Consider the following 15,999-nt stretch of genomic DNA (forward strand, 5'->3'; position numbering starts at 1 on the left):
TAGCATTCAGATTTTTTAAAGCCTATTCCTGTGAGAAAAGCCTGTGGATATGAAATGAGCCAACAGTAAAACCCAGGCAGCTGGCAATGAGAGAGTGTTTATGGGTTACTTTGGTGCTATCATAAAACCCATCGACCTGACTAGTGAGGACTTCCTTCCAACCAGGCAACATATTTCCAAGCATAACCATTTTTCCAACAAACCTCAAGTTAGTGCATTCTCAAGGTCAGATTGCATTCAACTTGACCCTAAAGTTCTAACAAGACAGCCCAACCACTTCTAACTCTAGCCAGGACAGAGAATGGACAAGACAGAACTCAGCATAGCAGAGCCGCCCAAAAGAGAAACCATCTCTGCATGGAGCAGAAAGCATCCTGGGAATATCTTTGGGATCTGGGCTTCTCAGCCCACAGTTTCAGGTAATGAAGTATCTTTTAGATAGTCAGGTCAGTTTCCAGACCAAACTAATAAAATCTAAGTCTAGAAACAATTTTGCCCTGAGGATGTAAGTGTGGTTTTTGATAGTGATAGTAAAAGTTGTTAAGTCGTGTCTGACTCTTTGCAATCCTATGGACTCTGCCCATGGGGATTCTCCAGGCAAGAATACTGGAGTGGGTTGCCATGCCCTCCTCCAGGGGATCTTCCCAACCCAGGGATCGAACCCAGGTCTCCTGCCTTGCAGGTGGATTCTTTACTGTCTGAGCCACCAGGGTTTTTGATAGATTAAACTTAAATGGATGTTGGAATACATGGGGAACACTGGAGCTAAGAGCTGCAACTGAAGTATTTGGTCCCATTAGAATGTTTCTCACAACTGCCTGGAGGAAGTGGGACCATTCTCTCCAGGACAGCTGAGCTGAGAAAAGGCTATGCATCCGATGACGAGGAGAAGGACTCAGTGCTCCAGGACAGAGGTCAGCAAACTACAGTCATTCCTCTAGTGTTCCCCTGGGCCCCAGAATTGTATTTTTAAAATAAGCAGCCATAAAGAAGAGAAGTTTGTTCCTCCTAGGACTAGAACATTTTATAGGTGACTTTTCAAGTCTTAACCTTCTGCTATGATGACATTATTGAAACTGAGTCAGGGTGAAGTCAAGACATTTAAATGGAAATATTTATTTCCTTAAAAATATTAATTCTCCCTCTCCAACTTTGAGAAGGACCATCAGGAGGATGGAGGACAAGATGACATGACCACTCTCACTAGGGGCTGTCATGAAGCATCCTTGGTACTGTCCAGTTCATGAAACCTCGCATCCTTTTTTCCACTCAGACAGGTCTCTGCCCTCACAGTTCTTCTTCCAGCCTTGCCTGGGGAGGAGAGGGAAGAAGGAACAACAGAGCAAGTGTGACAGTCCAAATGCGCTGAGGCTCAAAAACCATAGACGAGGAACCCACTTAACCAGCAGTGCCCAGGCTTTAGCGACATTTGTTTCTGGTCCTGATCTAAGTCCTGATCTAAAGATTCCATCCCTTTTGCCTTAAGACTTCCCTCTCCCTGGTTTTCTCCTAGTCTATATGAGCCTCAGCAATAAGCAAACAACTTTTATAAGGATGAGGCATTTAGTTAAATATCCACATCTCTTAAAATTTGGGTTTTGCAAGTGAGTGACCCAATCAGCAACGTTCACAAGAAAACACAGCCACAGAGAGCCGGTGTGCACTGGCTAAGCCATAGCTCACACGCCACCTGGGGAAGTTTCCTGTCAATGTCTCATGTAACCGACATGGTTAGTTTCCTCTCACTGCCACTGACTTCCCAAATCTTATCCAAATTTAGAGCAAGCTGGAGCTTTTTCTTCTGGTGTATTGTCTTCTCTGATGTTCTCCAGTTCACATGAGAAAACAGCCCTCTCTTCATTGTTTGGAACATCTTGATGTGAAAAGCAATTGTAAATAATTCTGACTCCCTAACCCTCTACTCCCCATACTAATCCCAGGTTCACTGCACATCCACACAGTGACGGAAGACGACATAGACAAGGTCAAGTGGACATCACTGGACCACTCTGCAGAGGTGAACTTGTTCCCATCCCCTGCAGCTTTGATGGACACACACACTAAGGGTTTCACCCATGTCAGCTTGTCTCCCAAGGAAAGACTCTTACCAGTAGTTCATGCCATCCGTTTCTTTAACAATTTTCTTGGCACAGATAATTGCATCCGTGAGGTCGTCAGTGATCAAGGCTATAAGAGACAGTAGTAGAGGGTTAGCTGAGAATTTGCTGTTGGAGGAGGGAAAGCCCAAATCAGATTTTCTTCACTTTTCTCACTGCATTTTGGAGCAGGAAGGTTGGAAGAACTATGAGCTGTCTCTCTTTTTTTTTTTTTTTGTTCCACTTCTTCACAAAGAAACGATTGTTTTTGTTCCTGGGCCATCCACATCTTAAAGTTTAGGACTCTTTGGTAGAGGACTAGACCATTCCTGAAAGGCTTTTGGAAGTGTGTTTAGGGAAAACACAGTAGGAAAAAAATTTTTTTTTTTTTTGAAAACTGTTTAGGGAAAACACAATAGGAAAATGTTTATGTCCTAAAGAAACATAAAAGCTAGACAGGATAGTAGTGTTTTCTTTGCTCATGTTAATTTGGCATGTAAGATCTCTTTATATGTAATGATTAAACTTCTATTTATTATAGCTTTCTGGTTTGTGCATTAACTTTTTTTTTATATCCAAAGTATTTTTCACATGCAGAAAACTTTAAGCTTTATGTGAAACCTTCGCCTTTATTGCTTTTTCTATGACTTTCAGACATAACAAATCTTTCAACTGAAAATGTATTATATCACTTCACCAGAAGTGACCTCAAAATCCATCTCAACACGAATATGACAGGAAAAGGCAAATAAACAAAAAAGCCCAACATCATTTCTGTTTCAGGTTGCGTTCTCCAGAAGTAGATGTGGAGGTGAGTTTGGGGTGCAAGGTGTTTTTGTTAGGGATCCATACCTGTAGAAGAATGGGTGGAAGCAGGAGTGGGCAGAGGAGACTGTAGCTGTGATCTACAGAGGATATTCTGCTAGACCTGCACACGGAGAACAAGGGTCCCACTGGGGGTGAAGCAGGTTGCTAGTCTGGAGATGCTGTGGACAGGTTGGTGGGAAGGGTAGGTGCTGCAGGCTCAGGCTGTACAATTCATGGAGAGTGTTTGTCAAAGTCCCACTTTGTTCTACCATTTTGTTGCACAAGTGAGATGTTTTGCAAAGACCAAAAAACAAACAACAACAAGTTGCATGGAACCCTGAATTTCTTTACAAAAATATGTTAAAGGGGTAGGGGGTGGGGGAATAAAGAGCCTGGCTCTGGGCTAAAATGTGGAAACACAGTGAAATCACCACAGTGGGGCAGCAGAGGGGCAGAAATGAGCCCCGGGAGCACGTATGTACAAGGACCTGAGCCAACAGTGGCTTCTGCTCAGCGTTCAAATAGACAACTCTGTCCAGTCACACACGGATAAGGAGAGGGTTCTGTTGAATATCAAGCATCATTCAAGGGAATCTTTTATTCTCCCCATCCAACAACAGAAAACAGCCACAATCTACACAAAAGGAACCATTTCTTTTCAGTGGAGTTCTACTGCAAAACCAGCCTCTCCTCAACATCCCCCTGGCCCCCATAAAAGTGTCACTACCTTGCCCAGAATTTACATCTCCTTGTCGTTTCTGAAGTGGCAACAGCCAACTCAGATACCAGGCTGGTAGGAGAAACAGAGATTAATACAGGTGGGCTATACTAGATATAGGAGGCAATGACTGCTTTCTTAAAGTCTATTTTAATAAAGACTAAGTTATTGGAAGGAAACAAAAATGGCTATTATATTATTATATGCATGTGTGTGTGTATACATAGATATATTTATGTCTCTATATAACAAATACTGTGGTCAAATAATTTGGGGAAGGTTGACAGCACTTTGAGGCATATGGTCTGGTCTGGGAATGAGAAGAGGACTAGCTTCAGTAGATGGGCATGAGGTGCGTGTACTCTGTACACACATGAGATGCCACCTACGTTGCACACACACCCCAATGCTAGCTTGTTTCCAGGTTTTCATGATGAATAGCCCTACTTCTGTAATCCATGGGACAGAATGACATTGTCGCTAATTATAGACTCTCTGGCCTGAGGCTGGGGGAGGACAGTCATGGAGGGTGATTAGGATATAAAACCAACATCCTGTTTTCTATTTTAAAGCTTTCCCTAAAAATCCCAAGCTCTTTTTATGAGAAAACAGATATGAGTGATCCTTCACCTCTAACCATAAGCCATCTAGCATTTTCATTTCTGAGAATCCACTGTTGTCTTGTAAATATACGTTTAGCCCACATTTCATTAATTGTTCCACTGAACAATATTCAGTTAGTAAACTGCACATAAAGTCAAGCTTGGCCATGATGCACTAGAGATTTTCTCTCCTACTGTAACAGCTAGACAACTAGACAATAGGGAATGCAGAATCTTTGAGGGATAGAAACCAGATGAGGTGAGTGTTGGGATTGCTGTGACTTTCTGCCCAGAGGCACTTTCCAGACCACAAAGGTAGAATCCAGGCAGACCATGGCAATCTAGATAGAGGAGACAGAGATCAGAGGCCAAGACAATTGGAATTTGTGGAGAGGGGTCCCTGTGAGGAAGGAGCCACCCAGGAGTGTGCCAGAACTCTGCAGAGACAGACCTCTGAGTCTTTGACTGAAAAACTCCATGAGAGTAACCAGAAAACTGCTACCAGGAACCTCAGCAATTGCAGGGCTCACACGGGCAGACGTGATCTGTTACTGGCCAGAGGAGAGAGACCTTGCTGAGTCCTGGTTTATTCAAGAGATGCTGTGGATAAATACCTTGATAGTAAGGCTGCAGGAGCCTTCCCATAAAGACTACTCTAGAATGTCCCGGACCAGAATCAACTGCTTGCCAAGATGACCTTGAATAATCCTTAAAGGGACACAGCATAATCCAGACACTCAGCAATTTAATATACATGCAATCTAGTATCCAGTAAAAAATTGATCAAATGTACAAAAAGGTATGAAAACATAACTCACAGCCAGGAGAAAGACCTAGAAATGACAGAAATGATTGAATTAGATAAGAAATTTAAAACAGTGCTTGTTAAAAAAAATAAAACAGTGCTTATAAATATGTTTATTGATAACAAGGACTTATAGGAAAACATCAATCAAATGAAAGAAATAATTACCTGGCATTGAAAAAATACAATATCTGAAATGAAATCAGGCACTTCACAAAAATGATCAGAGATCTTGAACATAAAATGATTGAAAATAAAACACAGAAAGGGAAAAGTTCTGAAAAAAAAAAGTCTCGGTGACCAATGGGAATACAAAAATGATCTAGCATGTGTGTTATTAGACTCTTAGAAGGAGAAAATTTAAACATTATTCACTCAGGGATCCAAAATTTTAGTGAATATCAAGCAAAATAAACACACAAAAAATAGGCATTTGTGATAAAATTGCTAGATACTGTTGATGAAAAATTGTAAAAGGGGATGGAGAAAAAGGACAAGATACACACAGGGAACTCAAGTGAGAAAATCACTGATTTCTCATAATAAACAAGTCAAGCAGAAGATAATGGACATATTTAGTAAGCTGAGAAAAAAATATCTGTCAGCTTGAAAGTGAAAGTGAAGTCTCTCAATGGGGTCTGACTCTTTGCTACCCCATGGACTGTAGCCTACCAGGCTCCTCCGTCTATGGGATTTTCCAGGCAAGAATACTGGAGTGGGTTGCCATTTCCTTCTCCATCTCTCAGCTTAGAGTTTTATATACATAGAAAATATCTCTTATAGAAGAAAATGCAATATAGACATTTTCAGACACACGAAAGCAGAAAGATGCTTCCTAGAAGAATTCTACTCCAGGAAATTGTTCAAGGATGTTCTTTAGGCTGAAAGAAAATAGCCCTTAACTGTGTGTCCAAATGAAGGCACCAAAGGTATAGAGAATGTGGTAATTGGTAAATGTGTGTGTGCTCAGTCGTATCTGACTCTTGTGACCCCATGGACTGCAGCACGCCAGGATCCTCTGTTCATGGAATTTTCCAGGCAAGAATACTGGAGTGGGTTACCATTTCCTCCTCCAGGGCATCTTCCCAACCCAGGGATAGAATCTGAGCCTCTTGCATTGGCAGATGGATTCTTTACCAGCGAACCACCTGGAAAGCCCCAAATGATAAATATTGCATGGTAAATATAAAGAGATCCTTCTCATCTGAACATTTTACTTAAAAGATAGTCATTTAAAGCAAAAATAATAAAAAAAAATGTACTGTGTCTATACATGTTGTGAGGTGTAGAGCATGCATGTAATGTATGTAGAAATGCATTCATCACACTTCCCTGGAGGCTCAATGGTGAAGAATCTGCCTGCCAATGCAAGAGACACGGGTTTAGTCTCTGGTCCGGGAATGTCCCACATGCTTTGGAGCAACTAAGCCCATATGCCACAGCTACTGAACCTGTGCTCCAGATCCCAGGAACCACAACTTCTGAACCCATGACTGCAACTACGGAAGCCCATGCGCCCTAGAGCCCATGCCCTGAAACAAGTGAAGCCACCACAATGAGAAGCCTGAGCATAACTAGAGAGTAACCTCCGTTTGCTGCCACTGGAGAAAAAGACCACATAGCAACAAAGACCCAGCATAGCCAAAAGTAAATAAATAAAATTATTTTTTAAAAGCATTATGAAGTGTATAATGTGTGGAAGTAAAAAGGATGACAATTTAGCACAGAAGACATGATGGGGAAAATTGAACCACAGTAGTATAAAATCCTTATGCAGCAGATCCTTGAAAAACATTGGTTTGGATTTTTTTTTTTTGACGAATACATTGGAAACATTTTTTTTTTTTTGAGATTTGTGACAGTTTGAAAACACTTGTAAACCACATAGCCTAGAAATATCAAAAATTAATAAAAAGTTAGATATATCATAAATGCATAAAATATATGTAGGCACTCAGTTTAGTTCAGTTGCTCAGTTGTGTCCAACTCTTTGTGACCCCATGGACTGCAGCATGCCCAGGCTTCCCTCTCCATCGCCAACTTCCAGAGCTTGCTCAGACTCATGTGCATTGAGTTGGTGTTGCCATCCAAACATCTCATCCTCTGTTGTCCCCTTCTCTTGTGTAGGCACTATTCTATCCTTAATAGGCAAAAGGTGAGTGTTATTTAATATAAAATTAACAATGTGGAAGCTCTCTTGGGCCTCCCTAGTAGCTCAGATGATAAAGAATCTGCCTGCAATGCTGGAGACCTGGGTTCAGTCCCTGGGTTGGGAAGATCGTCTGGAGAAGGGAACAGCTACCCACTCCAGTATCCTTGCCTGGAGAGTCCCATGGACAGAGAAGTCTGGAGAGCTACAGTCCATGGGGTCACAGAGAGGCAGATACGACTGAGCAACTTTCACTTTAGCTCCCTTCCTGTTTTATAACTTTGCCTTCAGAGAATTATATTACCGTACAGTATATGTCTCTTTCTCTCATTTAAAAATGCAACAATGCTTCCAATACTTTATTATGAATATGACTTTAATACTGCATGCCATTAAAATTTTCTAACTATTCGTTAGAGTATAGGCTGGGCTATTTTGAGGCAATTGTATTGATGGCACTAGGTGATCATAAAATGATCATATTGCTGCTTCTTGGTTATTAATGCATGAATCATTATATCTATAAATATGAATTCCTTTTTCACATTATCTTTCATTTTAGTGTCCAGTGTTAGTAATATATATAACATCTACAGTGTTTTGTATCATCTAAAACAAAATTGATGTGGATACTGACAGATGATTAATCTTATAAACAGGTGATATAAGCTTACAGAATCAGTATATATGATAGAGTAAATGTATTTTCTCTTCCTTATCATTTTCTTAACTTTTTTTTCTCTAGCTTACTCTATTGTAAGAATACAGTATATAATACATATACAAAATATGTGTCAGTCATCTGCTTATGCTGTTGGTAAGGCTTCTAGTCAATGGTAGGTTTTAGTAGTACCTTGTTCAAGTGTCCACTTTATTATATGTGAAGTGGTATAATGTTATTTGGAGGTAGAAAGTGATGCATATTGTAAACCCTAGAGGATCTGCTAAAAATAAAACAGAAATGAAGTTAATAAGGGCTTTCCTGGTGGCTCAGATGGTAAAGAATCAATCTGCAATGCAGGAGACCCGGGTTTGATCCCTAGATTGGGAAGATCCCCTGGAGAAGGGAATGGCTACCCACACCAGTATTCTTGCCTCAAAAATCTCATGGACAGAGGAGCCTGGAGAGCTATAGTCTATGGGGTTGTAAAGAGTCAGACACAACTAAGTGACTAATTAAGCATGCACACATATACTTAAAAAGCCAATGATAGAAATAAAATCGAATACTGGAAAATATTCAATTAATCCAAAACTCAGGAAAAATAAACCAAGAGTAGATGGATAGATGGAACAAATAGGAAACAAATAACAACATGGTGGGTTTTAAAGTAATCATATCAGCAATTACATTAAATATAAATGATCTAAATCAAAGTTCAGTACAAACTATGGCCCATAGACCCACCCTCCATTTTTGTACATAAAGTTTTATTAGAACACAATCATGCCTATCCTTTCTATACTGTCTGTGCCTGCTTTTGTGCTGTATGACAAGTTGCATAATTACAAAAGAGACTATATGGCTCACAAAATATAAAATATTTATTATCTGTTCCTTTCAGAAAAAGTTTCCTGATCTAAACATTCCTGTGAAAAAGCAGAGATTATTGGACAAGCTCTAAAAGCAGCACTCAATTATATGCTGTCTATAAGAAATTCATTCTAAATTAAATATACCAAAGATATTAATAACAGGTTTTTTCATTTGAAGTTTTCATTTTGCTGCATAATCTCTGCTTTCAACAAATTACTTTTATCTGGTTTTTGTTGGTGGTGGTGGTGGTCTCATTTTCTCATGCCAGTAACAGCCTATGAAGTCTAGTCATTGGCAGACTTCTAGTTAGCTGCACTTATTTAAGAGAAGGATGCTTTAAAAAAAAAAAAAAAAAAAGCTGATTAGGAGTCCAGTACAGAGATGGGGATTTTCAACTGTGCATCTCACTGAGGGAGATCTAGCTAGTTTGTCCACTGGGAAGCCCCCACTCAGAATTAGTTTTCCTTTTCCTCTCTCTGGATTCCCCAGACTAGGATCTTCTCTTCTGGAAAGACTAGGCTGGCTGCCATCATTCAGGGATCACAGTGGAGGGAGGTGACTGGAACTACAGGAACTTGACTCCCTCTTAGGATGGAACTCTCACACTCAAATGTTGGTGAGGTCCCTCAATGAGAGAATTTCTACCTATTCTGTCCGAGAGAGAGCTCCAGTAACTTGCCAGGGTTGGGAGGAGCAGTCAATAGATGAATGGAATCAGGAGATGAGTCAGCTGCTGTTTAACTGACTTTCCAATTAATCATACCGTTTTTAGCCTGCCTTCACCCCAGTTTCTGGAAGTAGCTGATGTTGTTGATTTCTGAACTCTTTTGGGATCCCGTGGTTGCTTTTTGGCTTTCCCATGGTCAGTTTAGGATTGAGATTTCTCTAACTGCTAAATTAGTCACCATTAGTCCTCTCACTTTCAGCTTCGAACAATACTTACACATCCAACCGCCATATTTAACTGGAAGACTCTAGTGGCTAGCTCACAGGGTATGCTAATGAGATTGACCCGGAAGGGGGGGCGGGGTTTAAAAAGTCGTATCTGTAGAAAAGTGAAGGTACTGAATGCTTTAGCCTGGGAGATAAGATTTGGAGATGAGAAGTACCTCCTAATCATCGTTTTCAAATATTTGACAAGTTGAAGGCAAAAGGAGAAGGGGGCAGCAGAAGATAAGATGGTTAGATAGTATCACCGACTCAATGAACATGAATTTGAGCAAAACTGCAGGAGATAGTGGAGGACAGAGGAAGCTGGCATGCTACAGTCCGTGGGGGTCATAAAGAGTTGGACACAACTAAGCGACTGAACAACAACAATATATAAAATAGACAAAACTTGTTTTTAATAAATCCAGAAGGATAAACCAGCATTAGTGGGAGAATGCTATGAGGAGATGGATTTTGGCCCAACAAAAGAATGTTCTAAAATAAGGGCTGACCAAAAATTGAGTGGTTGGCCTCAGGAGGTAATGAGCATTCCATAGTAAAGTAGGGGCAGGGACTACTAATTTATTAGGTAAATTAACACAGTGTGCAGTCATTCATACATTCACACTTGGCTACTGATTATCTTGTGCATGTCTACGAGAAATTAAAAGTTTATTTCCTGCTCTTAAGGAATTTGCTGGAGAATATTTTTTTTAATTTTATTTATTTATTTATTTATTTATTTTTTGCTGGAGAATATTTATGGCTCCCTATCTTCACTCTTTCGACCTTCCCTCCATTGATTTAGTCAATGAATATTTCTTGAGCTCCAACAATGGCCAGGGAGCATTCTAGGCATTGAGAATGCATCAGTGATTGAAACAGAACTCCTGCCCTCATGGGGTTTGCATTCTACAGGTGAGCAAACGAGACAGTCACTTACTTTGCTTCAACCTTCTACTGTTGTCTCTTGCATGTTCTTCTCTATATTGCCAGCCATGACCATCATTCAGGTCTGTTTATTTCTCACCTCAACAATTGGAGGGGCAATTAAACTGTCTCTTCTTTAATCTCTCTCATATCCAGCTTGCATATTCATTTTTCTGAAGCAATGATGAATTAACTGACCCATTCTGATTTCCTGTTGTGGGCAGAAATCAGCTGAGGGCACTCTCCTCAGCTTGGGTCTCAGCGCCCTTCATGGTCAGGTAGTCATCAAACTTTCCAACCACATGTCCTGGTACATTTTATGTGCATTTTTGATTTTTTGTTCTTCTTAACTCGAGTAACACTTCTCTATCCTTGAATATCCAAATCTTATCTATCTTCCAAATATTAAATAAAATATCATGCTGCCTATAAAGCTTTCCATAACTTTATTAATAACATCTCTTTCCTCTGAAGCTCGCACCTATTTACAGTCATTTATATAACTTTGTATAAACACTCTTCCTTAATACCAGAATTCATGTTTAAAGAGTCCTGCTATGCTCAACTCTATGCCCACATATATTTCTTGAGTGATTAAATAGAAAGACTTAGAAATAAATTCTAGCATCATTTCTAGTGTTGAAGAAGTGCTATGTGAAGTGAATTTGTTTCATTCTGTATAAAGAAGCATCAACTGCATCTTTTGAGTGGATTGCTTATGGAAAGCAGCTAGTGAACAGCTTTCTCCTTCTTAATGAACATATTTAACCTCTCTATGCATGGAAGGGTAGTCAGGTCGTTTGTCCAGGCCCCCGTTTTTGCGGTGGGCTTCATAAAACCCACCCTGGATAGAATAGGCCATCTTTGGACAAGTTGACCACAAGGTTGTGAGTGCCACTTTGGGGAACTCTTGAATAATTTATAATAATTTATTTACAGACCCACTTGCACATCTGAACTTCCAAATTTTGGGTAAAGCAGAAGATGGGTGGATATTCTATGGCCAGCTTTCCTGTCTGCTCCTAAGGATGACATTTGCGGAATCAGAAGCCTACCTGAGCAGGCCACGTGACAGCGGTTCTTCTCCTGTAGCTTCGCACTTCTGCACCACGTGTCACTGTTAATCTGAAAGATGCCGTAGTCGGTGCTTCCGTCCTCCAGCCGGGTCTGAGCCGTGGTATTGTAGTGGCTCTCATAGTAGGCCATGCAGATCCCTAGAGGGGGAAAATAGCCAGGAGTGTCAATAAAAGGAATTCATTGTTTCCTCCCACCTGCTCTTAGGGGAGCGCTCCCTTATACGCATTACACCCATGCTCTGCTCCCGACACGCCCTGGGGAGTGTCAGGGCAGGTAGCACCTGAGAGGCACAGGATGGCAGGGGGGCACACCTAGTCAGTGGCTGACCCTGGACCAGACTAAATAGCAGGTCTGCCCCTTGCAATGCCAGCAAGAGGAAGTTGTTTTCTCCTTTCCTTACTGGTGTCAATCATACAGGACTCCAGGAGTGAGGACAGGATGGGCAGGGAGGAGGAGGGAAGCTCCGAGAGCAATTGTGGAGGACAGGTGAACAGCCAGCAGCCGTCGCTGGTAGGGCAGAGCAAGGACAGGCTGGAATCAAACAGAAGTGGGTATGGGAGGGGCCTTTGACATCTCAGGGAAGAGTTAAAGGGCAGAAAGAGAACAGGAAGGGGGAAATCTCACAGTTTCCAAGGCTAAAGCCTCGGTAATTGTCCAGGCTGGCCCTCGAAAATATTTTTGCCAGTTTACATCGAGTGTAGATTTTGGGCTCAATAACTGTGACCAGGCAGCACATCAGGGCCAAAATACCAGCAGCCTTCATCCCCAGGCCTGTTGGAAGCAGAACCTGTCAAGAATAAGAGACCATATCAGACAACCCCGCTTGATTCCCAAGACTAAGTTTCTTGCCAACAAGAACTTCCAAATCTGCCAGCCTGAATGTAGCCTGTCACTTGTAAACATTGAGAACCAGCATCAGGGAAAACCCAAGTGCCAATAGTACATAGTACAGGGAAGGGATGATTGCAAGCTCTCTAAAACTTGCTACATGGCTATGCATGCGTGTTCAGTTACTTCAGCCACGTCCAACTCTTTGTGACCCCGTGGACAGTAGCCCACCAGGCTCCTCTGTCCAAGGGATTCTCAAGTCAAGAATACTGGAGTGGGTTGCCATGCCCTCCTGCAGGGGATCTTACCAACCCAGGGATCAAACCTGAGTTTCTTTAGGTGTCCTGCACTGGCAGGCAGATTCTTTACCACTAGTGACACCTGGGAAGCCATTCTACTTGCTACTTTCAAGTAAATGCTAAGCTCCTGGGACCTGACAAGGAAGGGAATCAACCTTCCTTTATTGATGTCCAGAAAGAATCCACAGGTGGTGACACATTTCTCGGATTCCCCATTTTAACTCTATGAATAGAAATAACCAGAGTACAATGAGGTACATCGCCTGTACACATAGAATCAGACACCTCGGTTTCAACCAGAGATGGATATACATGGGTTTCACAGACAACCTTAAGATTTATTGTTGGGAGTTTACTGAAGGGAGAAGATTTTTTAAGAAGGCAGGAAATGTTTTATTTTTTATGTTTATTTTTAAAAAAGCTTTTATTTTACACTGGAGTGTAGCCGACTACCAGGCTTCCCCTGTGGCTCAGACAGTAAAGAATCCACCTGCAATGTGGGAGGCCTGGGTTCAATCCCTGGGTTGGGAAGATCCCCTGGAGCAGGGCATGGCAACCCACTCCTGTATTCTTGCCTGGAGAATTTCATGGACAGAGGAGCCTGGTGGGCTACAGTCCATGGGGTCACAAAGAGTCAGATATGACGATCGACTAAGCACAACACAGCACATAGCTGATTAACAATGTTGTGATAGCTTCAGGCGGACAGCAAAGGGACTCAGCAATACATATACATGTATCCATTCAGAAGGCAGAATATTTAGCACCTTATCTTTCCTCTTTTTTTTTGCACTTTCATAACTCACTATCTCCTTTTTCTCTTGATACTTTTCCAAACAGGGGAATGTTGCTTCAAAAATATCAGTGTTATATTGCAAATACAATATAATATTTTTCTGGGTTCTTCCATCACTGTTTCATGGGTCCCCCGAAAAGCTTGGTGTCAATGGCAAGCAAGAAGGGGACAAATGACGATGTCAAAAGAGGACATGAAGGAGCTTCCACCTAACCATTTAAAATGAAAGTAGGATCAAAAGGTCCCTGCCTTGCTGGCTACTGGTTTTCCAAAAGTGCTTCTTCTCCCAAAGAAATTTGTCTTCCCCAAATAGGACAACCATGCTGAGATGAGGGTGGAGTGAAATCTCTGGTAACTGCTCCTGATTCTGATTCTGAACCTGACATTCATACATACTTTCATCCAGTATCATTTTCTTCACCTGCCTAGACATTTCTAGAGTTGTTCATTTCTCCTTTTGGAGCTAAGTTTCCCAGTTGAGAGGAGAGGCTAAGAACAAGGCTGAATATTCAGCAAGGCCAGAGGGGAATCATTATGGGGGGTTTAAGTTAAGTGACCAATAAGGTGACTACATGTCAGATGGGGTGTCCAGATACATACTGGTGAGTAGCAAGGGTCAGTAAAATAGGTCTGCTTTTTGTAAGTAAAGTTTTATTAGGACACAGCCATACCCATCCAGTAATATATTGTGTACTGCTGCTTTTTACAGTTGAGTGTTGTGTTGGAGATTGTATAGACTGTAAAGTCTAAAATATTCAGTATCTGGACCTTTATAGCAAAAAACCCCTGATGTACAGCAGGGAACTATACCCGAGCACTGCGCCAGACACCAAGAGGGAGGCCAACGAGGTTTATGACACAGAGTTTACAGATCCAGTTGGTTCTATCTCTTATCTTTAGACTCTCACTGGTCTCAAGCAAATCAAAATAAAAGCCCACAGCAGTGGTGGCGGCAAGTACAGCATTCTACATCCTTCTAGCTGGGGGTTGCCATTGTCGATTCTTTGGGACAGATGGCTTCACCAGAGTGATGTCAGTCAGTCAGTCAGTTCAGTAGCTCAGTCGTGTCCAACTCTTTGTGGCCCCATGAACCAAAGCACGCCAGGCCTCCCTGTCCATCACCAACTCCCAGAGTCTACCCAAATTCATGTCCATCAAGTTGGTGATGCCATACAACCATCTCATCCTCTGTCGTCCCCTTCTCCTCCTGCCCTCAATCTTTCCCAACATCAGGGTCTTTTCAAATGAGTCAGCTCTTCGCATCAGGTGGCCAAAGTATTGGAGTTTCAGCTTCAACATCAGTCCTTCCAATGAACACCCGGGACTGATTTCCTTTAGGATGGACTGGTTGGATCTCCTTGCAATCCAAGGGACTCTCAAGAGTCTTCTCCAACACCACAGTTCAAAGGCATCAATTCTTTAGTGCTAAGTTCTCTTTATAGTCCAACTCTCAGATCCATACATGACTACTGGAAAAACCATAGCCTTGACTAGATGGACTTTTGTTGACAAAGTAATGTCTCTGCTTTTTAATATGCTATCTAGGTTGGTCATAACTTTCCTTCCAAGGAGTAAGCATCTTTTAATTTCATGACTGCAATCACCATCTGCAGTGATTTTGGAACCCCCCCCCCAAAAAATAAAGTCAGCCACTGTTTCCATTCTTTCCCCATCTAATTGCCATGAGGTGATGGAACCAGATGCCATGATCTTAGTTTTCTGAATGTTGAGCTTTAAATGAACTGTTTCACTCTCCTCTTTCACTTTCATCAAGAGGTTCTTTAGTTCTTCTTCACTTTCTGCCATAAGGGTGGTGTTCTCTGCATATCTGAGGTTATTGATATTTCTCCTGGCAATCTTGATTCCAGCTTGTGCTTCATTCAGCCCAGCATTTATCATGATGTACTCTGCATATAAGTTAAATGAGTAGGGTGACAATATACAGCTTTGACGTATTCTTTTTCCTATTTGGAACCAATCTAGAGTGATTTTGGTCTTATTAAAAGGATACCTGCCCCAGAGACATGCCTCAGGTGATTCTGGGGAGAAACACCATTCTACTTACCTAATCAGTGATTAGGAGCTCACACAAGCTTCCCGCATCCCACGAAGCCATTCTGATCCTGACCAGGCACAAGTGATCTTGGCCAAACCAAGAACCTTTCTGTAGAGCTTTAGGGAAAGAAGAATTCTTAGCTCTTTTGTTTCCAACTGTCAAGAGATTCTAGAATTCTATTTCTTGGGACTTATATGATAACTACATTTAGGAACAGGCTACTTCTTTTTCTTCATCTTCCTCACTTCTCAACTCCACTTGGGCCTCCCACCTGACTGAGAGCTTATTTCCAAAATAATAGCCTCCAAACTTTATCATAAATCCTATCAGTAAAGAAAAATTAAGTGTGTATCCCCTGTAGGTATATAT

The 15,999-nt window shown here is 41.5% G+C and overlaps 1 protein-coding gene across 1 annotated transcript; it reads right to left on the reverse strand.

Moving 5' to 3' along the window:
* Positions 1-1,087: 1,087 nt before the first annotated feature.
* On the reverse strand, positions 1,088-15,756 carry LOC110140378 (lysozyme-like protein 1). The gene is made up of 5 exons (XM_020898762.2): positions 15,640-15,756; positions 12,276-12,438; positions 11,630-11,788; positions 2,109-2,187; positions 1,088-1,311 (listed from the first exon to the last, which is right to left on the reverse strand). The coding sequence occupies exons 2-5, from the start codon at positions 12,412-12,414 to the stop codon at positions 1,242-1,244; spliced, it is 447 nt and encodes a 148-aa protein (XP_020754421.2). The 5' UTR covers positions 12,415-12,438; positions 15,640-15,756; the 3' UTR covers positions 1,088-1,241.
* Between the last annotated feature and the right edge of the window lie 243 nt (positions 15,757-15,999).

This window comes from Odocoileus virginianus, chromosome 9 (assembly GCF_023699985.2).
Source record: "Odocoileus virginianus isolate 20LAN1187 ecotype Illinois chromosome 9, Ovbor_1.2, whole genome shotgun sequence".
Classification (NCBI taxonomy): domain Eukaryota; kingdom Metazoa; phylum Chordata; class Mammalia; order Artiodactyla; family Cervidae; genus Odocoileus; species Odocoileus virginianus.